The sequence below is a fragment of the Neolamprologus brichardi genome, chromosome 5 (genome assembly GCF_056152115.1).
Source record: "Neolamprologus brichardi isolate AB-2024 chromosome 5, ASM5615211v1, whole genome shotgun sequence".
NCBI lineage: Eukaryota > Metazoa > Chordata > Actinopteri > Cichliformes > Cichlidae > Neolamprologus > Neolamprologus brichardi.
The window spans coordinates 4,068,416-4,096,283 of NC_142108.1; the positions used below are offsets into that span (position 1 = coordinate 4,068,416).

General features: G+C 40.3%; 1 protein-coding gene across 2 annotated transcripts in view; it reads right to left on the reverse strand.

Annotated features, from left to right (window-relative positions):
* cntn4 (contactin 4) overlaps nt 1-27,868 on the reverse strand; it is a 191,719-nt gene that overhangs the window by 116,357 nt on the left and 47,494 nt on the right. For both annotated transcript variants that reach the window (XM_087840514.1, XM_087840512.1), the window contains exons 3-4: nt 16,253-16,385; nt 7,891-8,066 (exon numbers count right to left, since the gene is read on the reverse strand). In XM_087840514.1, the coding sequence (XP_087696640.1) occupies nt 7,891-8,066; nt 16,253-16,385 (309 nt within the window). The remainder of the gene's footprint in view (nt 1-7,890; nt 8,067-16,252; nt 16,386-27,868) is intronic.

Here is a 27,868-nt window from a genome sequence, read left to right on the forward strand (position 1 = left end):
TTTTTCTCAAGCCACAGGGTAACTACACGTTTTTTCCCCTAAGTAGTGCTGTTTATTACTAATACACATATTTGGATGTGTACTGGGACTGTCACTATATTACCTGACAGTTATTTTTCAGACACTTCATCATGACAATACTGTTGTTGTTGTTTTTTAAATTTCTGTGGGCAAAGTGGAAAACTGTTCTGGGGTCTGTTGAACTGAAATGAACTGAAATTCTTTTTAAAACATGAAACCTCTGGACTAAAGACGAGAGGGGGGCATCTGGCTTTGTATCATCACTCAGTTCAAAAGTCTGCATCCCTGGTGGAGGTTGCATATCTGGAAAGGCACCATCAATGCTGAAAGGTTTTAGAGCAGCAGATGCTCCCGTCTACATGACATATTTTTGAGGGAGGGCCTTGAATATTTCAGCAAAAACAATGCTAAACTGCATAATTCATCTATTATACAAGCACCATAGTAAAAGAGCCAAGGTGCTTAAATGGCCTGCAATAGAGATGATTCTCCAACTGAAAACATTTGGAGCATCATTAAATGAAAAAAAAGAACAGAGCAGATTGAGGACTGTATCAGACAACAATGGGACAACATTCCTCTCCAAAAAGTCCAACAAATGTTCTCTGCAGCTCCCAAATATTTACAGACTGTTGCAAAAAGAAGCAAAGCTGCTACACAGAGGCAAATGTTCCAGCTTTTTTTTTCTTACATTTTTTCAATTTAAACATTAGTTTAATACATCCTATTGCGATTAAGACCTCTTACACAGCATTACATTGTTGGGATATATCACGACTGGGGCAGCAGTCGTGTGGAGGTGAGGAGGAGGATCAAAATAGCAGACAGTGGCGGAGGTGCAAGTGAGATTTATATACGGTGAACAATAACAGAGGTGAGGGCAGAACTGAACATAAACCTAAACTGGGAAAACGAACACAAAAGGAGGACACGGGGCGGGGAGCAGAGAGACACGGTGAAACACGGAATAATGCAGAGTACACAGAAGATTCACAGAGAAACACAGACGACGTGACGAGGAGCACAGGCAGACACGCAGTGTAAATACACACACCAGGTAATCAGGAATTGGCAGACAGGAGGGGAAACAGCTGGAACTAATGGGCATAACGAGACACAAACCTACAAAGTAAAACAGGAAACTCACAGACTGTTTCACAATACCAACTCGGGGACACGAACAGGACACAGAGGAAAGACACAGGTGATAGAAAACACCCAACTCAAAACCCTAAGAACAAATGGGTTCGTTCGATGGGCGATCGTGGCTCAAGAGTTGGGAGTTCGCCTTGTAATCGGAAGGTTGCCGTTCGAGCCCCGGCTTGGACAGTCTCGGTCGTTGTGTCCTTGGGCAAGACACTTCACCTGTTGCCTACTGGTGGTGGTCAGAGGGCCCAGTGGCACCAGTGTCCGGCAGCCTCGCCTCTGTCAGCCAGGGTGGCTGTGGCTACAATGTGGCTTGCCATCACCAGTGTGTGAATGTGTGTGTGAATGGGTGGATGACTGGATGTGTAAAGCGCTTTGGGGTCCTTAGGGATTAGTAAAGGCGCTATATAAATACAGGCCATTTACCATTTACCAAATACAAAACAGCAGAAACTGGAAAATAATAACAATAAACTCAAAACATCGGGTCAAAGACCCAGGACCATGACAGGATATGGGATAGTACACAATTATGATATTAAACATGTACATTTTTTATATCATATGTACATTTTGAAACCTGTGATGTATGTACCGGTGTACTCTCACTTTAACAATTATTTAGGAATGTAAAAACGCAAAAATGTAATGTTCTCTAAAAGGGTTGGGGGCAGCACTGACTTTGCTGAGCCCCCTCCCCCCGCCGATTCCCTGCACGTATCATCAAAAAAGTTTTCCCCATTTCAAAGGCTGGACAACTAAAGAGGTAAACATTAAATGCTGAGTGAGTTATTCCACTTTATAGCAGGTTCCCAAGTGTGATATGTTGATAGTGTACTGCGGATAAAAAAAAATAAAAGCTAGATCATACCCATTAGCTATTTACACCTCATTAACTAAGTCAATATACTCACACCACATTATCACTCAGCTGAGAGGAGTCTAAAGGATTTATTTGCATTTAAATTAGGTATTCATATTTCCCCTTAAGGATTTAAAGCCTACTCCGGTGACATCAGGAATTTCCCACCCCTCCTATGTCCTTGGCAAAATATGAGCTTTTCTGACTCTGATGAGATACTTTATAAGTAAGTGTATATTCACTCCTACTCAAAATGGGATATATAGCGTTTCAAGGTTTCAAGTTCAGTATACAACACTTTATTTTCTTCTTGAAAGCTCAACCTTCTTGACATCTCTGGTCGCGGAAACTTCAGCAGTGAATGAGCTCGTCACTGCATTCAACGCACAGCCCTCGGAGGGCCACCCATATAAGAAGCCCACACTATCATTCTGTTATTGAATATGCGGCCTGTTCATCAGTGTGAATTATGTGTGTACATCTTTTACATAATCAGCAATACAGAATCAATAGACATACTAATCAAGGGCAGCAAGTATTGAGTGGGAGCGCCCACTAGCCATCAGTTATCCTTGCCTCGGGAGGTAGACAGCCACAACCCTTGCGAGGGTTACCGTCATCCATCAAAAGTTTGTGACACGGACACGAATCCTGAAGTATCTGGAGCTCCGCCAATTCCAAAGAACAACCTTGAAGGCGTCACGGAGCGTGCAGACTAACAAATGTTAACTGATTAATACCATTCAACTGAGCAAGTCTCACTGTACAGTTTACTCTTGTTCTACACAATATATGCTATGCTCAACCTCCGGAAGGAGATAACACTTTAGCAAATTTTGAATTACAATTTAAATGGAAATGTATGATTTAAGTTCAGACCTATAAACAGGTCTTAAGTGTCAATGCAATCTAAATTCAACAAGACCAATAATGGATTTTTAGAAAGATTACTCACCTGGAACAAGATTAAGACACCACTAATACCTATTTAATTAAAGAAAAGGCAAAAATCCCTCACACCCGGAGATAAATGACTGAATTAGAAGGCAGAGCATGTTCACCGAACAACAACGCTTTCCTGTGCTCACAACGATTCACTATCAGGATTTCATTATCAAGTCTAAGACCCGGCTCAAAATTAAATATCTTTTGACCTTCACGCTGAGTCAAAACAATTAACTATGGCACTGATTTATTTGATTTTGTGAGAAACTAGCAGCTTATTGAGGCTCCCATCACCAAATATCTGTACCGGCAGACCCGCGCTTTTGTCAGTCTTCAACAAATGTCCTAATTAACTGGTCTAGTCTGAAAAGTAAAATGGAAATGGAAAAGTTCCCATTCCATGACTGTTTGCATGTAATTAAAAAAAAAAATCACTGTAGTCCACAAAGATATGCAGCAGTTGATGAGTAATCGATGAATAACGCAAAAAGTGTTTGACGTGTTTGCAACTGCGAGTGTGACTTCGGTTTACATTTGTTTGGTCGACTGACATTTACAAGACAAGACAGCAGAAGGAGAACTACCATCGACTGATAAAACAAGATGCTGAGGTAAACACAATCGTCCAAATGGAGGGAGCAAAATACTCCTTTCATAAGCGCAAAGCAGAAAAGCACACAAAAATGAGCTTCTTTTGTGATGTGCGGTTGAAAAGCACTGGGCAGGCAAAAGACATGGCTGCCGGTGAAAGCGCTATGGTTACCGGTAGCACCGAACAAAACCCTGACACCCTGTTCCATCCTGCGTTTCACTTCCTGCTGTTGGTCATGAACGCTGAAATGTAAAATGCGTTTTAAGCACAGTGCTGAACATCTATCCTTGAGAGAGGCCATGATGTATAAATGCTCCACAAAAAAACAGAATAAAAAAAAAAGCACACGCTTCAAGTAGACCTGGGGGTAGAAGCAGTGCTCAGAAACATTAAGGGAATACTTACATCACACATCAGATCTTGATGGGTGAAATATTCAAGTTGAAAATCTTTCCTGGCGTGCACTGTCATTTTTACTTTTTTAGATCAAAATGATGGGACAGCAATCAGTGGAAACCAAACTCCCTTTGAAGCCTGGATTCAAACCCACACCAAAAATAAATTAAATGTTCTCTTAATTTGTTTTTTGAGAAGCAGATTTTGATTTTGCTAAAACGTTTGTGTAGTATTTAGAATATGACAAACTATGCTGAATGGTCTTTCCCCATACAACCCTCCCATTAACCTGGGCTTGGGGACCCACACTAGGGGTCCACTACCCCTAAGAATGAGTTAGCGCCTCCTTCTCATCCCAAACAGGAGGCCTTCTGTGCAAAAGTCAAATGTGTTAGCCACTACAGCATGGAGCCACATGAGTAAACTATTGATGTTTCTCACATGACGTCAAGCTCACATTGCCTGAGATTTGTCTCCCACACTGGGAGTAACACAGTCACCTGTTGCTAGGGTGACAAGTGTATTCCCCAACTGGTTGACAGCAGTTCCTCAGGGTTGCTGGTGCAATGCAACCTGCAAATGGAGAGTGGAGAATGGTTTCCCTTCAAAGTAAAAGTTGTGCCAGTCATGTGGTTGGGTTCGGTCACAGAAAAAACTACGTGCTACAGACACTCACACGTTACCTGAATTCTTTTTTTATTTCGATTTCCCATTTCTGCAGTAGTTCACTAAAATTAGGTTACAATGAAATACATTTTTGTTTCACATTATCATGTACTTTAAGTAAACATTTGCTACTATTTTAGATTTCACTTCTCTGTAACTCCCATGAAAACACAAAACACCAGCAAAGTGTTTGTCCACCATCTCTGTGGTTCTTACCTTTAATTGCACTGATTTCTACAGAAAATGCACAAATTCCACATGCGTGATAATTTTGGTACATCTGTGATTTCTCTAACAGGCTGGTCAGTGCAGAGTTAAACTTCACTCAAACAAACGTCCCGGGTGGTTGTTGTGGAATATTTCCAGGTTTGAATTGATGTGCATTCTGTGCGCTAATGAGTATTTACTGTGTCTGTGGTATCGACTGTACAGCGTGTATATGTGTGGTAATGAGAGAAGTGTCACCATGTGCAATTGTGTGACTCAGTGATGTATTTTTAATAGTCTGTGCAAAACAATGAATGTTCTGTGGCAAAAACAAAAGGTCTCTAGCATTTAAGATAGCATTTCCTTTTGTGGGATCAGTTGTTTGGTCTTTTTGTGAGGTTTGTTAACATGAAAAATGCAGCATATCATCCAATCCTCAGATGACATATTTTGTTGAGTTACTTCTACAGTTATGCATGTAATGAAAGTTCCTCCAGTTATGAACAGGATGACTAGCTGTTCGCAATTATCCGTAGTTTCTGTTCCAATCCTAACTTTTTTCTCATGCTGTTTTTGAAAGTTGTTTCATTTTCTTTGTGCCTTGCGTTGCCCCGGTCTGTCTCTCACTGCTCTGTGTCAAATCTAGTTCTTTCTTTCAGTGTAGCCTTTCATTTCATTTGATTCCTGCTTTATTTTGAAGGTTAGTTCCTCTTGTGGCTTTCTCTTTCTTTTTTACATCCTTTCTTTGTTCAACCTTGTTATTGTCACAATTGACTTTACCTGTACCTTGATACATGCATGGTTTCTTTCAGTCTTTGTGTGCCTGCCTAGTGTTCCTGGATTTTATTGCTTTTAGATGTGGTTTAAAAATTGGACAAACTTGTGTTATAGTACATTGTTTTAATTATTGTTTCTGTAAGTAACAATAGGACTCCTTCCCTTTACCTTCATGTCCCCAGCGCTGAAGTTTCCTTGACAGGTTCATCCTCTTTCTACGGTATACACTCTAGTTATGCTCCATCTTTTTCCACAGGAAATCAATTATAGTAAGGACATGTCTTCATGACAGTGCACGATTACACTAAAGATGGGGCAGGCTTTAAATCTCTTGACTTTTGACCTTTTTGATTGTAGCAGATGTGCATTTATATGGCTCCAAATGATTACGCTCATTTTGCTCTGACGGGTGCGATTAGCACTGGGCTTATTAGAGGAGCGAGTCAGTTCAGACCCTGTCTTGTGTCAAAATCACAGTCAAATTATGCGTAAAACTAATTACCATCAAAAGGTCATGACCTTTACTGGAGGAAAAAATATTGCTGTTAGGTGCTGAAACACAACTTATACCTGCACTGTGTGCATCTGACTAGGAGTCGATGTTGCTTGAGCAGGATATCTCCGACTACCTTCCTGCAGGAGGACCTCACTCATATCTTTTACTTCCCTTGAATTTCTATAAAGAATTGCATGACACTCTAAAGTAATACCAGTTGCCCTTTAAATTATTCGCTTGAACCTTTACCATTCAATCATGCAGTGGAGTTAATTAAGCTATACCAAGAGTAATAAAGAAGATAGATGACATTCGGTCATACACGCACACGCCGACTCTGTGACAACAACTGCAAGTTGGTAAGGTCAGAGTCCGACAATTGATGGAACTGTCATCCTATCATAGTGGAAATTCACCAGCAGAATCAGATCACGGATTGACTTCCTGCTGGTCCAAGGAACTAAACAAATGGCCTGAGGCACATTGGTGGCCTTGTCCCCAAACACCAAACCTCAAAATCTAATCTGAGCTAGTGATCACTCTTTTGCCTTTAATGTCAGGATTTACTCCTGTCAAATAACTGGCACATAAAGTAGGCCTTATTGACTCAGTCCTGCTAGAAATATGAGGTCCAGAGGCTTGTCAGTTAGACTCATCAAGATCCATCAAACAATCTGTCGTCCTCCTGGTCGGAAATCAGTATGATAGGGCCATTAAAAAAACATTAATCTGCAAAAGTGATGGTGCTGACTTTGCATTTCTTCATGAGTGGGTGTGCTGTTTTTGTTCTCTGAAGTAACGGAAAGTAAAGTTTCATCAGCTAACCCTTGGTGCTCCTTAATGGCTACTTTCAGCTGCTCTGCGTTTCCGAAGAGGCTATAAAACTTTGTGACAGGCCTGTGATACAGTTGAGTATCACTCGATGAAGTTCACATCTAACCAATGACAGTGATACTGAGGTGAGTGAGTGAGGATATCCTGAACTTTTCTGTCGCTAAGCTGTTTTTGCCACTGTTTTCCTTAGCTCATGTTAGCTAGAAGTTTACTGGAAATTTACTTTACTTTGATGTGGAAGAAACCTAACCTTTTCAGATTAAGGAAATTTGTAAATAATCTCATATGAAGTTTAACGAACTGTTTACCAGAGGGTAAATGTGACTTCTAGGACACTCAAGTGTAGCATTAGCTGCCATCATTTTAGCTAACAACTAACTACTGTTATCTAGGTTTGTATGAGATGGTCTGTTGTCTAATGTCTGATCCGCATTACTAACTCTGACAATATTACAAATAAATAAGCACATTTATGCTAATGCTGTTGGGCTATAGAGGGTTAAAAGAGATTGAATGGTCACTTAGCTAATAAGCCATTAGCATAAAACCAATGTTAATGCTCAAACTTGGCTAAGAAGTTTAGTTGAGTCTGCAGAACGTACAACCAAGACCCGAACCTTCCACTTCATCACAGTGCCTGTACTCCAAGGCACCTCAGAGGAAAACCTTGATCTTTTTCCTCCACTGCAGTGAGTTTAGCGCTTTCTGTTTGTCTACTGTGCAGCCATTTATAGAGTAAACGCCAGTCAACACACAAATAGCAAATAGCACCTCAGAGATACCTTTCTCCATGTTAAACATGTCATGAAGAGCAGCCCACTATGTTATCCTTGTTTGTGACTGACATGTTTTTCTCTTTCTCCCTCTATTTGTACTTTTTTTTTTCTCCAATGGAGGCCAAGAAGGCTCAAATGCGCGCCTAAAGAAAATAGAAAAAAATAAACTCACATGCGAAGGTTAGACTGGCCTCTCGGCTAACGATGGTCCCGAAAGAGTTGGAGGCGAGGCACTGATACGTTCCAGCATCTTGGTCTTTGTTCAGATGGCTGATTCTGAGGTTGCCCCCAGAAAGGCTGTAGTGAGATCCAGTTTTGGGATTTACTTCCGTGCCGTTCAGTCTCCATCTAAAAAAGAGAGAGAGAAAAATGAACATGTAAATTTAACAAATTAAACACTGTTCAGTGTAGACTGGGGCAATGGAAGTACGCCAGAGCACAAGAAGAAGAAGAAGAACGTGACTTGTATATTTGATTGTTTTTCAACAAGAGAGAAATGAAAGGTGGAGAGGACCCAGAAATCATGCCCTCCAGCTTAGTGTTAATCTAAGCAGCAGTGAACCACTATGGTGCCAAGGACTTGACTCCCCGAGAATAGATAGCATTTCAGGCCATCCATCTTGCCAGACCCCAGTCAGACCGCATAAAAATCCTGCTTAATCATTATGGTACAACAATTAAAATGATGCCTGCAAGCTCGCCTTCACACTCGTACATTCTAGACCCTTCCACTTGATTATCATTGGTGTTAGGAGTGGGTGACTGGGCGGGACCAACGAAGGGTATAATTCACTTAAAATGGCAACAGACTCTCCAATCTCTCCACACAGATGCACCTTATTAAAGAAACACAGGTGGGAGAAAAATCAGTAATTTCAGAAAAATGGCTTCAAGCCATAACTCACTTCAACCAAGGCAACAAAACCTAAAAAAGACAGAGAAACGAGCTCATACATTGCCATTTGTTATTGATGATGTATAACTATTTCAGCTGTAAAAAGGTCCAGCACAGATAAACAAGCGTGAAAAGAAGATTTAATATGGCATTGGATAATGGACTACCCGGATCTGATTTGGGCTTTGAGGGGTTTTGTAGCTGATTATCTCTTTGAGAAGGAGTTTTAAAATTTCTTTTGCTTTGATTTGAAAAAAGGTTTCTCTGAACGATTTCCCATTCAGCTGGAAAAGCAGAGCATTGTTTTCCGCTGAAAAAAAAGAAAGCAGCTTTGATGTGAAAAAAGGGGCTTTGCTAAAGCCCCTTTTGTACAAGAGACAGAAGTTGCACAAAGCTGTTTGGGGGTACTGTCTTAACTTTCCTTGTTATGCCAATTTGGAGCCTTTGAGGCATAATAACCTTTCTAAGAAAGCACTGATAGTGGCGTTGTGGAATTTTCTTGCTGTATTATGTCTTTTGTAGCATAATGTGGCTTATAGAATACACTCGTTTGCCTTCAGTGGCGTGGAAATCCAACTTATGTGGTCCCCTGGACAAAGACACCTGTAGGTACAGAGCTTCCATATGAAACAAGTAGGAGCTGTTTACATGAGTGTCGGGTTGTGCTCCTTAGCCGCCTACCCACACACACACATGCACACACACACAGCCGAATAGTTGTTGGCTGGGGCATTGCTGCACTCACAAAGAGCGTCTGCAGACTTTTATTCTTTTAATAGACCAAATGTGTAGCACAATGGTCTTTCATGGCACTCCTCCAGTTCACTCATAAGTAAGTGCACACTCTCAAGAGCCTTGTTACTACACACAATAGAGAAGAGCCTGAGGAGGGGCGGCTGCGGTCTCACAGGACTACAGCAGAGATTCATTTGCAGCTGAAGTGGAACAAACTAAAATCAACATAAATATGTCCCGGCTAAGTCCCACCTTCGAGTGGAACAGGAGCTGAACGGATGGGCAGGGTGAGGCGACGCGGCAAAAACCTCAATATCGCCCTCTGATAGCGGCTTCCTGCGAGGCTGAAAAGGCATCCCATCAAATATGAAAGCGGCCTTTTCACAGTCGTAATTGCTCGGAGAGGCTCGGCATTGTATTTGCAGTGAAACGGCTTAATCGGTGACAGCTTGAAAAACCAAACGCTGCAAAAGATTTTCCCTGCCAGCCGTCGATTCGCCGCTTTATCCGGGCCTTTCGAAAACATTAGCCTGGATAGCTAATTGAGCCTGGAAAATGTTTTGATGTATCTGAGTGAGTAATCATGTCTCTTGTTGAAAATGAAGAATTTACCCAGTCAGAGGAAGACATTGTGTGTTCCTAAATGCGCCACGTTGTGTGGTCGTTAAACATAGTAGTAGTTAAGGATAATTGCCCGCCCAAAGCCGCCGTTGTTCTTTTGTGACAAATTATACGGCCTGTGACAGCTCTTGTCACTTTAAGCCAATTAGAACTTTAAACTTTAAAGCGGTTAAGAGGCAGATATTCAAATATTTCTGTATAACACCAGATAAAGCCGGCGCAGGGACCGTGATAGAAGGTAGCGTGGCGGGAGAGACGACGCTCGTCATGGTGCCACTGAGTATCCTCCACGGCAAGCAGGGCAACAGATTACATCAAACACATGTAAACTCAATTAATAATTCTATTTACAGTGATTTATGATGGCAAGCAGGCCACAACAGCAGTTCCATTTGTTAGGCACATGCTTTATCCAATCATGTAACAACAGGCCGTGCACACAGTGGCATAATACCACACCATCTGGCTTATGAGGCTGTTAATGTTAGGCGGTCTGTTCTTTTTCTTAAGCCTGGTGCTTAAAAGTGCTTAAAAATTACTACTTTGTGTTACGGCCATGCAAACATCACACCACCGTGGGACGCTATAAAGTTTTAAAATACACACTCTTGGATTAGAAATGAAAAGATTATCTCCTCATCATGTGAGGTGTGGCGTAAACTATAAATAATTTACAGGTGTTTAAAAAATGACAGGAAAACATGCCTGCGTGTGAGCTCCAGAGCTTTAAATACCTCCTGACTAGATTATGTGCTTTTTCAAAAGGTGTTGTGAGTCTGTTCTTTATCGGACGGTGCTCTCTGTTTTGTTCGGTGAACTGTAACGGCCCACGCAGTCTCCAGATTTGATTCCCCTGTGGCTGTTTATGCAAAGGTCAAACTACAGAATGACTAGGAGAGTGTGTAGCTGAACACCACTTTGGTATTGACACTGGAAACTTCGCTTATCTGCTGGCCTGCAATTAAGTGGGCGCCCAGCAATGATATACTTGAAGGCATTGAGGCCAAAGTTTGAATATTAGAGGTGGAAGCTACAGCACCTGGATGTTCTGTGTGGGTTCTCAGTCATCCGAGTCATGGTTGTCTCGAGAGCTTGAAAAACAACCGGTTCCCAACCGGAGCCTCCCTGAGCCTGGTTCTGTCGGAGGTTTCTTCCTGTTAAAAGGGAGTTTTTCCTTCCCACAGTCGCCAAAGTGCTTGCTCATAGGGGCTCATATGATTGTTGGGTTTTTCTCTGTATGTATTATTGTAGGCTCTACCTTACAATATAAATACCCTTGAGGTGACTGTTGTTGTGATTTGGTGCTTTATAAATAAAAATCAAATTGTTCTAGAACTGAAGAAGCTTCCTGGAGGAGTGGCAAAAAATCTTCAAAGATCTAAGGAAGTCCAGTTTTCCTCTTTTTAGGCTCTAAAGAATAGCACCTGAATACTCAAGTGTCTTTTTCCCTCAGTCCATAACAGGTATTCTGAGTATTTAGGCCATACCCCTGAGCCACGGTCGCCCCATACCATGGGGTTGGGAAGCGTATCTGTAACCGGAAGGTCGCCGGTTCGATCGCCGGGCTCTCTGTCCTGGTCGTTGTGTCCTTGGACAACACACTTCACCTACCGCCTACTGGTGTTGGCCAGAGGGGCCGATGGCGCGATATGGCAGCCTCGCTTCTGTCAGTCTGCCCCAGGGCAGCTGTGGCTACAACCGTAGCTGCCTCCACCAGTGTGTGAATGTGAGAGTGAATGAATAGTGGCATTGTAAAGCGCTTTGGGTGCCTTGAAAAGCGCTATATAAATCCAATCCATTATTATTATTATTATACCAATATAACATTTAGAAAAAAAGCCATTAGATAGCTTAGCAGTGTTTTGAAGCTAGGCAGCAACCCAGAGTCTCTGCAGGCAGTGAGAAGGAGGATGGCTGTGTCATATAAATGGCTCCAATGAGAGGTGTAGTGTCTTGTATACCAAGGCATATGGCGTCTACTTACGTCTGGGTAGCGGGGATTTATTGTAAGACTATAAAAATAGCCTGCACTGTATCGACGCACAGTCAGTCTAGTCAGTCATATTAAGGCCAATCAATGTGTTCGATAAAAGGAAGACAAAGAGCTGATTGATTTTCTAGTTTTATTTTATTTAACCTGTGATGTATACTGCTACCCTGACATTTCTTTCCTCACTTTAGTCTTAAAACCGTCATGTGGCCTGATAAAAGTGCCCAAAAGCTGGAGTAACGTCGTCTTAATGACACTCGTAGCTCATTCATAGCTCACACAGACGCGAGCAAGAAAAGCCAACACGTCTGCGGACTTTGAAACTTTGTCAGTGGTTGTCTGACTTGATTACAGGCGTGACCGCTGTGAGCTAAAGGGAGATGAGTATCCAGAAAGACATGAGACATGCCTTTAAAATAGCATGTGACTGTGCTGAAGTGATGGGGAAGTGTTCAGATTAGCAACATAGTCTATGAATATAGAAAGAATAAAAAAAAAACTCCATCAGAAGTAAAAATTGTGAGTTATAATATTTAAGGAAACAACAAATATAATTAGGGCATAACTACTCGTGATTTGATGTTAGGGCATCATTACTGCTGTGGCTGTGAGATGGCCAAGAAGTTAACCTTGACTAGGATGGATTTCCATTACAAACCCTTTTGCATCGACTATTCATACTCTTGTTACCAAAAACTGAACCAGTCAGTGTTTTCTTTTGGAGCAATATTCAATCAGAAAGTTCTTCAAAGAAAAAAGAAAAACACAAAAAATGCCACAACTGATTTATATGTGGCTGATCTGGTCAAGTCAGTTTTTGTGCCGTTCTGCACCATTTCATGCACTCTTCATGTTTTTAAAATGCTTCAGGCTTGGCCAGTGTTGGTTCCTCGACTTAAAACCGATGTTCCTGGTTGTAACCAGCTGTAATCGCCAGTGATGATTCTTGACATCTAAGTCAGATCAGTTTGGCACAGTGCCTGCTCTATGTACGAGATCAGGTCCCTTTTTAAATCACGGGAGAGCTGGACCTAAGTGGAGTGATTGAAAAGGGGTCCAGCTGTGCACAAGGTTACAGCCTTGAAGGGAGATTAGCTAAATCAAGTATGGTGGTTTTTATTTATTTTTACGGGCAGACTCACCTTGCAAATGTAATATGGTACATGCAAAAGCACCAGTCTGTCAGCGCGAGTAGGTGCAGTTAGTGCAATAGACTCAGCTGATGATGGGTGTATTTCATTCGAGTCAGACAGAGCAGGTTAGCTGTATTGTCGGTGTTTATGCACCAAGTTAAGGAGCTGCTGTATTTATTTGCAGTGTTTAAGTTTCTGGATCACTGATAAAGATTTAGGTCTTTTTGTCCAGTATGCTGTGTAATAGTCATTTCAATCAGCTGGGGTTGCGGTTATTCTTTCATACTTTAAATATCACTTTTAGAACCCAGAGTGCAGAGTGACGTGTCAATTTTCTCATCTAACTCTTACAAGGAAGAAATTTTCCAGAAGTGTCTAATCATTAATGCTGTGTTGCTGTATTATTATTATCGGCATGTTTAACCACACGCTTGAGTGCCCGAAATTCGATTTATTAGCTACAATCTTCCTCTGCTCTTCATCTGGATTTGGTGCAGACAACACTGTGCACGTCTCTGCTCCATGTAAACACTGCGGCACGAGCTGTCAGAGTTTACTGCTGTGTGACACGCAATTAATGAACTTTGAGTATGATTTAGTTCCTGTCTGTGCGTGCGTTGCAACACGTCTCTAAGAGGCAGCGGCAGCTCTGACAGGACCACACAGCGACCTTGACAGGAAACAGCTGATTAGGTCATTCTCTAAGCTGGCTAAGTCCCAAGTATTAAATGTACTACTGCTTCCAAATGGCTCTACAGTAATTTCAGTCAGCAAATACAATAGATTTCAACTTTTACTTACAACGCAACAACCTTTCAATAGACGAATGGTGGAGGTGAGGAGGAAATAAAGAGAGACATAAAAACAGGGATCTCTTTGAACTCTGCAGCAGAGAAAAGACATCTGAGAGGAGAGCAAGCGGAGATTAGCATGCATTCACACACTACAGATTGGCAACACATGTTTCCGGCAGGGGGTAGAAGGAAAAATCCACTGTAAAACAGAATTCATGTAATATATGCCTATGATCCTAAACAGCTTAGACTTAATTTTTCAAGGATGAACAAGTAGAAATAACAGGACCAAGACTATGTTGTTGATGCATCAGGAGAGTAATCCTAAGAGCGGTTACATTCACAGTGGACAGCAGCTGGAGTTCCACATCTGTACACCTGTACAAGGTATGCACACCTCTTTTAACTATCAGGAATATGCTCAACATGTAAGGCACATTTTTAACATGTTCTGAATCCATGATGGCCACATCGAATTCACTGTCAATGGAACAACTTCAGGCTTTGCTGATCAGAAACTTGCTGCTTTCTGGTTCACAGACGACATGTGTGTGTGAGGATAAAACTGTCAGAGATGTCACGATGAGCCTGAAACACACGCGAAAGCAGCAAAACTCCAAATCCATAATGTTGTTATTGCATTGCAAGCATACCATACTATAAAGAATTACACTGATTACATAGTTTTTCAGTCATGTTACTTTAAATTGATATAAAAAAGTAAAAATATAAATTTTACCAGAACAAAACATTAAGTTTTTCTAAAAAGCACAAAGCTTAAGAATCTTTATTTATGAATAACACATTCCATTTATATTATAATAGATATGAGAAACCCACAGCCAGTGTATTAATTGCAATATTAATATATATTTGTATTGCGCTCTATAATATTAGTAAAATTCCCTTAAAGAATAATTCCTACGGCTAATGCTCTGTTTGTTGGGGGCAGCTTCAAATTCTGCCTTCTGAATGTTTCCAGCAGCAGTGTGTGTGTGAGATGATGGTACTACAATGCTCGTGTTCATCACACTAAGAAAAACTGATCAGAAACCAGTTTGTCAATGGAAAATTGTACTTAGTAGTCAGTATAATCTTTTAATGATATAAGTTTGAATATGGTAGAATACTGCATGTAATCATTTGTGTTTAGAAGTATGTAGTTGGTCTCATCCTAGGAAGTCTGTAACATTCCAGGGTGTTCTGGCATTCACCCCCACATCCTAGGAGCATGGGAAAAGGTCGTACCTTGTTTTATTGTTTTACGGTAGGATTAACGTAGTTATATCTGTTTCCAGTCTAAGTGCTTTTGTTTAGATGAACTGCTGGACTTTCCAGACCAGCAGTTTTAGGGAAGTCATTTATGGTGTCACACTCTGACCACACACACTTCAATGTATGGAACAAATGCTCACTGAAGTGTATGAATAAAGGACCAGGGCAAGTCCTCAGGGCGGGTCTCTGAGTCTCACTCTAGGCTGTTCTTGCTAGCAAGTAAATCTGTGTGTTTCTCCTCTCTGATTCTCTGCTGAAGAAGTGTTTTAGTATATATCTCTTAACACAGTTTGAGGGTCCTTAAGGTCACACCTCCATGCATATGAGCCGCTCATTGTCTTGCACTGGTGGCCTTAGTAGAGCACCCAACTGAAACCCCATACACAAAAGAAATAAACCGATGAGAATTCTTTCATCGCCTCCAGTAACAAATAATTATACGTCTTATAGACCTTATATGTTGTATTGTTTATAAGTCTCATGTAATGATTTCCTCATCAGTTGAGCCTTTGGAATTTTTCACGTGTGATTATTTGATTTGTACTTTTAAAAGACGTCACTATCACTGCCAAATTGACAAAATGTTATGAGATTAGACCTTTTTCTCTTTTTATTTATGGGTTCCTACCCTGAACATCACATCTTTGTACCCCAGAAACAAACAGCTTTGATTCAAAGCAGTAAGAAGAAGGATATATTGCACTTTCTGTAAAAAATATATTATTATCAGGAAAAAGATCAAATGTCCACAGACTAAATAACGGTTCTACGAAGAGGGGAGGCATGGAGATAACAGGTGTTAACAAAAAGCAAACTGCCTTTTAGCGCGAAGATTCAGGTGACTGTTCTGTACAGAAATGCAAGTGTGCTGCAGGATTTGTGGGCATTTGAGTTTTGCCACAGTCCTCTCTCAGTGGCATTTTCAGCTGCAGAAATGCGACGGGGGACTGCTGAAGACAAAATGGAGACATTCGTCCGCGACATGATGTCAAAAAATTGAAAGATGTTGAGACTGTCACTTGTATAAAAGCATGCAGCATCAACGGGGAGAGGAGGAAGAGCGAGATAAAGGACTGCAGTCACGCACTCACCGGTACATGGGAGTTGGGCTTCCCTCGGCCTCGCAGCTGAACACCACCTCTCGGTTTTTCTCCACATTCTCCACAGGATACACGATGCTGCCAGGCTGCTTGGTAAAGACGGGGCTCTGCAGGACGCTGCTCTCTGTGGGACAGCAAGGAAAGACAAAAGTTATCCACCAGCCTGTTTGCCAGGCAGCCAATTAGTCAGCAGCAGAAACAGGTTATTGCTGCTTTAAGTCTTTCAGAGGGCAAAACCACAAAGCAGGCAAAACATATCAATTTGAACTGCCTGTCACGACACCGAGGCACAAGGAAGAATGATTTGAAGTGAGACGTGTCTTCAGCTTCTATTTAGGTGGTAATAGGGTATAGGGATAGATTTATGTTGGACTATTATCGAGAAAAATGTTTGCATTTGCTTCAGACAACTCATTTTTATTTGTTAATTTATTTATTTGCCCAGTGATGTTAGGATCATTTACCCCTGCAGAGGTGCAATCAGTCAGCTTCTCTTTGTTGTAAATGGCACAAAAGAAGTCTTAGTTACTTTGTTAAAGCAGCCGTTAAGGCCGCTTGAGGAAAGCAATTCGTATTTCTTTGTTGCAAATCGCAACCAAAGTCAGTCGAAATCAGTCGGTTCCATCTGATATCAGTTAGCTCAGGTTTTTATGGAGAGGTGCTATTTTATATTGAACGTTTTGCCAAATTGCAAAGAATAATGGCTCTGTAAAAAAGTAAAAAAATCCCAAAACAAAACAAAAAACCCTCTAAAAGCAAAGAAAATCATTTTTAATTTATAAGCCTGTCTCTCTTTACACGTCTGAGCTCATAGCCACTAAAAAAATTTAACCTGAACACCGCTGTTGCTGCTAGAATAGCTGGAGGAATTTCTTTTATTTTCTTTATATATTGTAACCAAACAAAAGACAGACTGCAGGACAGCTTGTGACATCAAACATTTACAATGAAGGTACACAAGGCTAAAATTGTGAGATAAATTATGGAGGTGTATTTCACCTTCACCTCCATATATATATATGTATACTCCGCTGTTGGGAGTATACATATATGTGTGTGTGTGTGTGTGTGTAAAGGCATGCATGATTAATAGTAAGACAAATAAGAAACAGATAGATAGTGCTGCACATAAATGAGAAGGGAACATAACCTCACACTGGTAAAGAGCTGGAAGCGAGGCGAGTCTTGAGGTTGCAGTTTTTAAAGCGACCCCCTGACCAGCATCCTGCTAAGACCCTCAGTCCAGCCCAGAGGCTTCATTATAATACACATACAGTTTTTGATGTTATGTTGCATGGTGAGCTGTGCTTGGTACTTTTATATTTTAGGCAGGTATCCTGTATCTGCTCTTGTGTTTAATCCTTCCAACTCACAAAAGAGATTTCAATTCAGTTCAGTTTTACTTATATAGCACCAAAGCACAGTAACTGACACCTCAACCTTTATATTGTGAGGTTAAGACCCTCCAATAATACAGAGAAAACCCCCCAAAATTAGGCACGAGCACGAGCAAGCGATTTGGTGAACGTGGGAACGAAAAACTCGAGGTTAACAGGGAGAAACATCGAGCAGAACCAGGCTCGAAGGGGGAAGAGCCGTCTGCCACAACTGGTTGGGGCTAAGGGGAAGGACAGAGGACAAAATGTCACTGTGGGATAAGCATGTAGAAAAAAACAAACAAAACCAAACCTTCCTAAACAGATGAAGAAACTGAGATCACGAGCTTCTGCTAATGCTCAATGTTCTGTCACACAGATTGGTTCTTCCTAAGCTCCGCCTCTTTACCTGGTTTTGTCATGTAGTTTGGTAGTTCAGGCATAAAAGTGGTTTGACAGACAAACAGCTCTTATGTTTACAGAAACAAACACCTACAAATATCAGAGACTACAGAGTTTTAAAAAAGAAAGAAAGAAAAACAGAAGAACACAGCAGGTGCACTTTTGTAGCTCAGTCCTCAGTGTTGGTGAAAATTGGGCTATATTTAAGTCTTCTTATTACTACTTTTGATGCATGATTCACACTTCACTGCAGATATATACATAACCTAGCATTTTCTTAATATTTGAAAAATGGAAGGAAATACAAACCGTTAAGTGTGAAACATGTTAGCTGCCGCCTTGAACCTTGCTTTCTTTTTCTTTTACTTTCAGAAACCACAAGAGAAACTAAGCACAGGTCAACATAAAGTGGAAATTACTTATACTCTGCTTATGTTTTTAATGCTTTTAATGTCCATGAAGGTTCTTAGTTTAAGTTTAATGTTTAAGCTATCATTATCCAGGCAATCTAACTAAAGTCTTGATATCTGCAAAGAAATATGAATCATGCTAAGAGCAAACATGTTGCATTTTGGGGCAGATTTAGAGCTGTCAGTCAGTCTGTGTGTTGTGTAGTGTATGTGTGCTGTGATTCAGACACATGTATATAGAGTTACACAGCCATCCTCCTTCTCACTGCCTGCAGAGACTCTGGGTTGCTGCCTAGCTTCAAAACACTGCTAAGCTATCTAATGGCTTTTTTTCTAAATGTTATATTGGTATAATAATAATAATAATAATGGATTGGATTTATATAGCGCTTTTCAAGGCACCCAAAGCGCTTTACAATGCCACTATTCATTCACTCTCACATTCACACACTGGTGGAGGCAGCTACGGTTGTAGCCACAGCTGCCCTGGGGCAGACTGACAGAAGCGAGGCTGCCATATCGCGCCATCGGCCCCTCTGGCCAACACCAGTAGGCGGTAGGTGAAGTGTGTTGTCCAAGGACACAACGACCAGGACAGAGAGCCCGGCGATCGAGTTTCACAGTCTATAACAGCTAACGTTTTTCTATTGTTCTTTTATCTGTTTTGTTGATAGAGAAGATGACTCGATCTCCACAGCAACTCTTAGCGGGGGAAGAATGTAAAAGTGGTGGTGACAGGTGCTATACGTATGATTGAATAGGACCAACAACAGTTTATGTCACAGTATTTGTGTTTCAGGTTCTGAATTAATATTCTTTGATTATTGTTATTCATGGTTTTTGTTATCTTTATTTCTTACGTTCTCAGTGATCTCAGTTCTCCCTCCCTCAGTGTTGATCTTAGTCTGTGTTTAGTCTCTGTTCCCGTGTCCCTGTGTTAAACTTGCATGTCTTGAGTCTGGGTTTTGGTCTGTGTGTCTTCCTGTTTTATTTTGATACTTCCTTTTCCTATGTATTCAGTTTTGCTTCCTCCCTGTCTCGTTATGTTAGATTAGTCCCAGCTGTGTTTCCCTGCTGTTTCTAATTCCCTCGTTACTCCCTTGTGTATTTAAGCCCTGTGTTTTCCTTAGTTCGTTGTTGCGTCGTTAACCATCATTTACCCTGTCAGTACTGCACGTGTCCTCTGTGCTCCTGACTAATTCCTAGTTCTCTGTTAGTTTTCTAGTTTGAGTTTCCAGTTTCTAGTTTTGTTTTCTTGTATTCGGTGTTAGAGTTTTTCCCAGCAAATAAAGCTGCTGCTTTGAGTTTAGCTTTCTGTGTACGAGTCCTGCATTTGGGTCCTTCATCCTGCCTGCCACAGCACAAACCATGACAGTTTATGAGACGGGCAGGGTGAAGATTCAAAGAGTTGAACAGTAATGTATCTGACATTACTTCTAGTACTCTCCAAAAGTACTTTGCTGTAATTTGTGGTCTTGAGCAACACGTCTCCAGGCTAAAAGTTTCCAGAGGAGTGTTGTTTTGTTTGGTTCTTAAGCCAACACTGACCTGCAAGTTATTCAATCATAATAAAGGAATGATCCAGAGGTGTGTCTACACATTTTTTACACTATCTCCAAAAGTTGATTCTGTTCATCTGGACGTAGCGTTTTGTGGGAGAAACGTTTCGTCACTCATCCAAGTGACTTCTTCAGTCTCAGCTGACTGCAGGTTTCCCCAATCTTATAAACAGTACATTTGCATAATGACTGAAACCAGCCCACTGAAGGAACAATGGGCTGGGAGGTCAGTTCCTTAATCATAATTATGCAAATTCTCATGACCATTGATCAACAACCACTGACCAAAACCCACTGATCAATGGCCATTCACAGAGAGTTGGGGAATGGCTGCAATCACAGCATTGTAAGATGGTGACAGATGTACCCTTAGGCCCCCTCCTCGATTCAGAGATGGTCTTTCCCTTTTCACGTAATGAGAGAGTGAGTGAGAATTTGCATAATTATGATTAAGGAACTGACCTCACAGCCCATTGTTCCTTCAGTGGGCTGGTTTCAGTCATTATGCAAATGTACTGTTTATAAGATTTGGGCAAACTGCAGTCAGCTGAGACTGAAGAAGTCACTTGGATGAGTGACGAAACGTTTCTCCCACAAAACACTACGTCCAGATGAACAGAATCAACTTTTGGAGATTTATTTTCCTGGATGATTGAGAATGCATCAAGAAGATTTTTTACACTAATTTTAATTGGTATCCCTGGGCACTTTCTTGCTGTTTCTTTATCTGAATTTGTTCCCATCTATTCAGCTGAATATAAAGCCAGCAATAAATGTGAAATTTGACAGGCAGGAAAGCTTTTTACAAGAAAACTTGACTTTACAATTTTGTTGAAGAATAAAGGTGGTCATACCAAATCCTGACTTTATTCAAATAAAATATAAAAAAAACCCCAACAACAAATATAAATATAAAGAAATGGTCAGTGACAACATTTCAAACTTGCACTGCAGGAATCTACCCTACATCTTGACCTCCTTCATCAAATACAAAGTAAATGTGTCTCTGGTTCGATCCCTGGCTGGTGTGTGAATGAGGCATGTTGTATAAAGTGAGTGTAGAGTACAACAGTGTTCTATAAGAACCCGCCCATATTTTAAGCCTCCTGTGTGCTTAAAGCAGCACACATACTGATGGCAAGATTTAGTTTCCCTGACATAAAGAAAAATGTTATAACATGACCTTAAATCTGAATATAAGTAGTGATTATGTTACGTGCCTCAACTCCGGCAGACAGATACTCCTGTAGCCCATTACATGACAAATTTAGAAAAGATGTTCCGACTTACAGAGTAATTCTATGTCACAGGTTGTAAGAGGAGACTCAATATATGTCTAAGCAGTTACAGTGAAATCACATGAAATCGAGCATTATTTAATGACATGGGGTAGAGATTAGGTCTCAGCACAGTGAGGACAGCAGACACTTCTCATCTTCTGCTCTAAGTTGTGGATAATGAGCTCTACAGCATTCACACACACTGCAGCATACAGCTGAATCATCATCTAAAAGTATGGGACTTGGAGCTGGATGATGACATTAATATATTATCAGGAAGTCAAGTACATTTTTTTTCCCTTCCCACTTCCTTATTGAGTTTCCATGCCTGTCCGAGTGAAGCAGAATACTGAATCATTGGAGCCTTCCCCGACCAGGAAGTTATCGCACTAATGAACTTAAGCTGTGGGAGATGTGGGAGAGTGAACTAAGGTAACACTGGACCACTGCTAACATTTCATTTAAACTGGACATATACATGTATTAGGCACAGTTACACAGTTATTTACAACACTAGCTTATCTTCAAATGTATGTCAATATTTCATTTTTAAAAGCTGGAATATTGTGATACTCCTGGCTGTAATGAAACAAGCTTTTTTGAGTACAGCCCAGAAAAGAAAGGCTTTCTCTCCTGCAGAGGAGAAGTTCATTAGAATTACATCCTCAGAAACCGCAACAACAGCTTGGATCAGAGCTCACATCACCACTTTTCAACTGTTCAAAGGAGAATGCGTGAATCAGGTATTCACAGTTTAATTGGTGCAGCAAAACGACCGCTCAGGGAGACGTATAGAAGGAAGATAACTGATTGGGCCAAGAAGAAGAGGGAATCGAAATAAGATTAGTCCAAAGACTTTGGTGAGATGGTTTGATATGTGACAAGAATGAAAGCTTTTTGGTTCCATTTTTAAGAGATGCAGAAAAGGAGTACGGATATTGGAAGTGTTATACGTTATAATGATGTGGGGGAATATTTATTTATTATTTTACACATGTTTGTATGGAATATTGTATTCGTTTTAAATGTTATATACCTATGTGGTATGTGACTTTTGTTGCCATGATGCCAGGTCTCTCTTGGAAATTATATTTTTAATCTCAATGAGATTTTTTACCTGGATAAATAAAGGATTAATAAAAAAAAAATACAAATTTACAAAAGTCACTTTTGTCATTTTCTTCACAATACAAGGCAACAGGTAACCAGCATGACAATGAGCCAACAGGACAATGAGCCAAAACACTGCTGAAGTGAAGTTTACCAGGAATCAGAGGCTTGAGGCTCACTTACAGAATAAAGAGTAAGAAAAGATATTATTAAAGCAAAATTACAAACACTAAACCAGTGTCTCCCAAAGTGTTGGCCAGGATCCCCTAGTGGGGTGTGAAGGTACTGCAGGTGGGCTGCAATAATAACTGTTTGCTCACAAGTATGTACAACTACCGATTTACAGTATATACATGTATTTATATAAACAGTGAATTAATACTGGTAATAGGAGTTGGTTAGTTTGGAATATTATGTTGCTCTTGTATTGAAGTTTGTGTCCCAGTGGCAGGTCACTTTTCATATGACTGGGTAGAATTAGCAATTTAGAGCCAATAGCCTGTGCTGTTTATGTTATTTGAAACCAACTTTTAAGGAAATACATGACTTTCTTTTGCAATTTGGGCAAAGGAAAGACTGGGTGGGCACCTTGGGAAGTGGATCGCAGCCCTATTGACTTTGGGAATGGCTGCACTAGACATTAGTGGTGGGTGTGATACAGATACAGCATTCATAATTTTATAAATCATTAGAATTTTTTGAATACTGCTGAAGAGTTTTTCAAGTGGCTTGTTATGTTATGTTATTGGCTACTAGTAGGATTGGCAAGTGTATGCGGGGTAGTGTGTCCTTTCCAGTCATAGTTCTAATCATATGACTCATATGCATTGATATGAAATTTTTAATCCAGAACTATCTCTCTTCAACAGGCGGCACATGGCAGAATAATATTAACAATTTACATAATAATTTGTGGAATATAAAATATGTCCAGCACCAGTAACTGCACATTTATAAAACTTCACAGCTGAACATCAGGTTAGACTATGTTAGCTAGGTAGATGGTAACAGCTAGGACGGGCTCCATCGCCACATTCAACAACTGTAAAGACTGACGGAGGATGAAGAAGAGAGTGTACACCAAAATAACTCGTGATCAAACGACTAGCGTTGGACTTTCACTGCAGGTGTGTCTCAGGCAGCTCTTCCACGCACAGCAGTAGAGATCCAGGTGAAGTGGAGACGATGTGTTATTCAAGGCTAACAGATGTTTTTTCCCATCCACAGAACACTGCGTGCCACCTATGAGTCCAAATATTGTTTGAAAGTCAAATTTACAGCTGTTAACGCTATGCTGACTTTGTTTGAAAACTTAGCAGAACAATAGATCCCAACGATCATTTTCAGCCTTTGACCTTTCTAAAAGCGCTGCTGTCAGATTGCCCGTAGATCAGTCATCCATAACGATTTAGTTTGTACTATGACTGAACACCAGCTTAGCCAAGCCTTTGGACCACATAATGCCACTGGTGTTACAACTTGATGACAGAGGATTTGTTACAGGGGGTGCCTCCGTGGATCCAAACAGTCCAGACTGTTTTTCCTCATTGTTCACTTACTGAAGGCAGAATCGGTGGTTGACTTGTTTATCATAGCTCCGATCTTTTACAGCTCCATTTTCTGCCTTTCTTTTTGGTTTAAGGCTGTAATGCCAATCACCTCTGCACATAAAAAATATCACAAACAAGGGTTTGAAAATTAGTTTGACTCTAGAAGAAAACGTCATATTTCTCGCTTTATCATCTCCGCAAATACTGATGGAAACCCTCCAAAAAACCTAAAATCGAGTAGAAAAAATACTTTTGTATGTGCAACTGTCACGATGCAGATCAAACTTATTTCATTTGTGGCAAACTTTTAAGCAACAGGAATCTTCAGCATTGTGCTGTAGAAATAATGACAGAGCTGTATGGGACTGCATGCACAGACGATGCATAATTCAAAGAACTGCTCGATAGGCAATCTAATTCATGACAATGTTTCTCTGCATACCTCACCTTTTCACAGCATCAAAGTCTGCTTCCAATTCCCCAGAAGCATTCAAACATAATGCTAATTTTAGTGTGGGCCGGACTATTCTTTCTTTATGCAAAACTGAATGCAACATTTAAAGGTGTCACCCCCTGTCAGAGTCTGGAAAGTGAGGTATTACAGAGAAAGCTTCTAGTAAAATCTCCAAGAAATGAAGCCTGCAGTTGTTGATACTGCTACCGACGCTGTCGGAGCCATTGTCACAGGGCTTGGACATATATAGGCCTTGAATTCCTATTTAAAAACTGTAATCATGACTGCTCTGTGAAGAGAGAGCAGAGAGCTGCTCAGAAATGCCTCTCAACTGTTAACCGGCATCTCACCAAAACAGGGTTAAAACAACAATACAGCCACATGCATGCTCATGTTTCGCTTCTAATTATTTCTAGCACGAGTTAGTTGTTTCATGATCATTCTTTCGTAATTACTCAGGTCATTCAAAGACATAACAAGTCCAATCTGGCAAATTTTTTTTACATTTTGGTTACAAACAGCCTAGTTTGTCCACTGTCACCTCATAAATTCTTGAACAAAATGAAATAGCAATGTGCTTATTTGAAAACAGGCAGCTGCATACCATTTGCAGAAAAAGATAATACAGACAATACCACAAAAGCTTTAACGGTTGCATTCGAAAGCCAATTTTTGACTGCAATTTTAGTGAGTTAAGGGCTTTCCAATTGGAAAGCACTTAACAGAGCTTGTGTTGTTTCCATTATCAGCAACAGTTACAATAATAATTTCAAGTTTTTGCAAAGATAGAGAATGAAAGTGCCACACTCAGAATGTCGCTCTGTTTTATCCAAACTAGCTCACTAAAACACAAAAATGAATAAATATATGTGTGAGCTGTGAAAATGATTTAGTGTCCTCGAGTGACTACAGAGATTCTGTAAATCCAAAAACCCCCCAACACAGCACTTTTGTCATCACTTTCTTCTTCCCTGAGAAGATTTATATCTCTATTACTCATAAATTAGTGGAACTGTCGCGTATAAGACTGCTGCAAAAATATCACCGAAACCATCTGCACAGACATTTCCACCTGTTTTTTCTGTTTATTTGGCAGATCAAATATATGATGTGTAAACATTAGCAAATATGGAATCTTTTCTTTTTGCACTTTTTGTTATGAGAGGCATTTATCTTAATCCAGCCGTCACTCCGCCAATATGCTCGGTTTTGTTCCTGCTGCTGCGTAACTGCTTGGATGCTGATGCTGTGATGCACACAAGTATATTTGTACATAAAACTGTTGTCCAAGTTACCTGTGCAGTTCATAAAAACATCTGGATAATACAAAATTGAAATAGTAAGGACAATATATTACCTTTTTGTCCTTACTGACCTTTATGACCAGATTTTTTTGCATCCAAGTCTGTGATTGGCTGGTTTTGTGGCACAAATATAACGGTGTACAGAAAGAGTTGAGCGCGCACGGGCAGAAATGTTGAGAGCGCGAGCAACACATTGCGAGCGAGCGCAAATGCAAAAACTGAGCGAGAGGGGCTGCTGTTGTGTGTGTGTGTGTGGATAATAGCTAACACTGAAATACATTTTTTGCACGCATCAATGAATTTTGTTTACTCAAATTTAGCTTTTCTTCGCTCAAAATACATTTCTCCTCAAAATGCAACACTTGCACCTGCAATTTTTTTTTAACGTGCGATCAAAATAGTGGCACAAAAATAACGCCATATTCCACAAATTAACCTATGTAATTCATTAGTGTGAATATTTAGTGCGGATAATTCAAAGAGCAGTGAGGACTACTAGAACATGACTTAATTTTGCGGAAGATGCCATCGGTGACAAAACTAAAAGGAAAAAAAAATCCTTTAAACAGGCAATGAGATGAACAGACACCGAGTAACATCTGTGTTGTAAAGAAGTCAAACTGCCTACAATGTAAGTGACTTTTACTTGTGCTTGTGTTTTGCTGTTTGCATTGCTAATACAAAGAGTAGCACTGTGTGTACAGTAGAGGCTAACTCCAACATTATTTACTCTGCATGAACAGAGGGTGTTGTAAAATGAAGTGCCTTGAATTGTCCATGCATTAATCAAACTGTCTTATCTGGTGTGGATGATGCTGTTTAGCATCTGTGTATCAAACCGTCACTGAAAAAAAGTAGGTCAAGCTGAAAGTCCTAAAACTCTGTGTTTCTCTAACACTCTGCTAACTTGTATCCCAGTAGCCCTGTTACACCTGCGACAGGCTGTTCTTCTTCTCGGTATTACAACATGATTCATGCAACTTCCAGCCCAAAGCACCAGGTTACTGCCACAGGGACTACCTACAGCACTATGGAAATCGGCTGCTGCCTGCATTACGCTGACATTCAAAGATTTTCGCATCTAACTGGAGCGAAAAATATGTACAGATGTAGAAAAAGTCTTTGATCTTTGCTGTTTCCACGTTTTTCTCTGTCAGTTTGCAGATTATTTCGGCCGTTTGCACGGATTACAGTTAACTTCTGTATGTATTTATGTAGTTGTATTTTCACTGCTGTCATTCATGCTTAGTAGATCGCAGGATATTTTGAAAATCCACTACTGTCTACACTCTATCCTTCTGCTGACATGTTTGTTTCCATAACAATTTCAAATCAAATATGTCCTCATTAAAACTCTGAAAGGCTCCAAAATGCTGTTCGATGCCACAGTGCAGGATAATAGCAGAGAATAGCAGATGCATTTGGGAAGAAACAAAGCTCTTTTTTTCTGGCTGTGTTGTTACCCATGAAGTGACGTTAGGTCATCCCTGCATTTTTATGATCACAAATAAATTCTTTACATAAACAAACAAAGAGTCACAGAATCTTTACAATGTTTAATTAAGAACTGAAATCTCTGTGGTGTTTCAGCTGATTGGTTCTGACCTCACAAAGAATCCAATCTGATTGCTTCTTTATCTGCAAAAACAAAGGCAATGACAATCCAAAACAACTGAAATTACATCGCACTAGATGTGCATGCTTCAACATTTATCAGCTATGAACATGTTTCACATAAAACATGTAAGATTTGAAGAATAAAAAAATGAATAAGTAAACTAAATAAACTATAAACAACTAAACTTGGGTGGGAAATACTTGATCAGATCAGTAATGTGAAACAGCACATGCCATCAGTATGAGGGTTAGGGTTATTTTTGTTTTAATTGCCTAAAAAATAACCGATAACCTTGATCCTATTTTGAAAATGGCAAGCTGACAGGCAATGATAATGAGATATGTTCTTCTGAAGTTAACTGTTAATTCTGGTATTTCTGTACAACGATTTCTACTTCATTTTAGATATACAGTAATGTGAAAAAGCCTGATTTCATTATATTTTGCTTCCAAGGAACCAGAGTTGTCATTTAAAGTGGCCTTCTTCACTTTCTTTGGTTTTCTGAGGGTCTTCAGAGTTTTTCTTTGACTGTTTTTTAACTCTT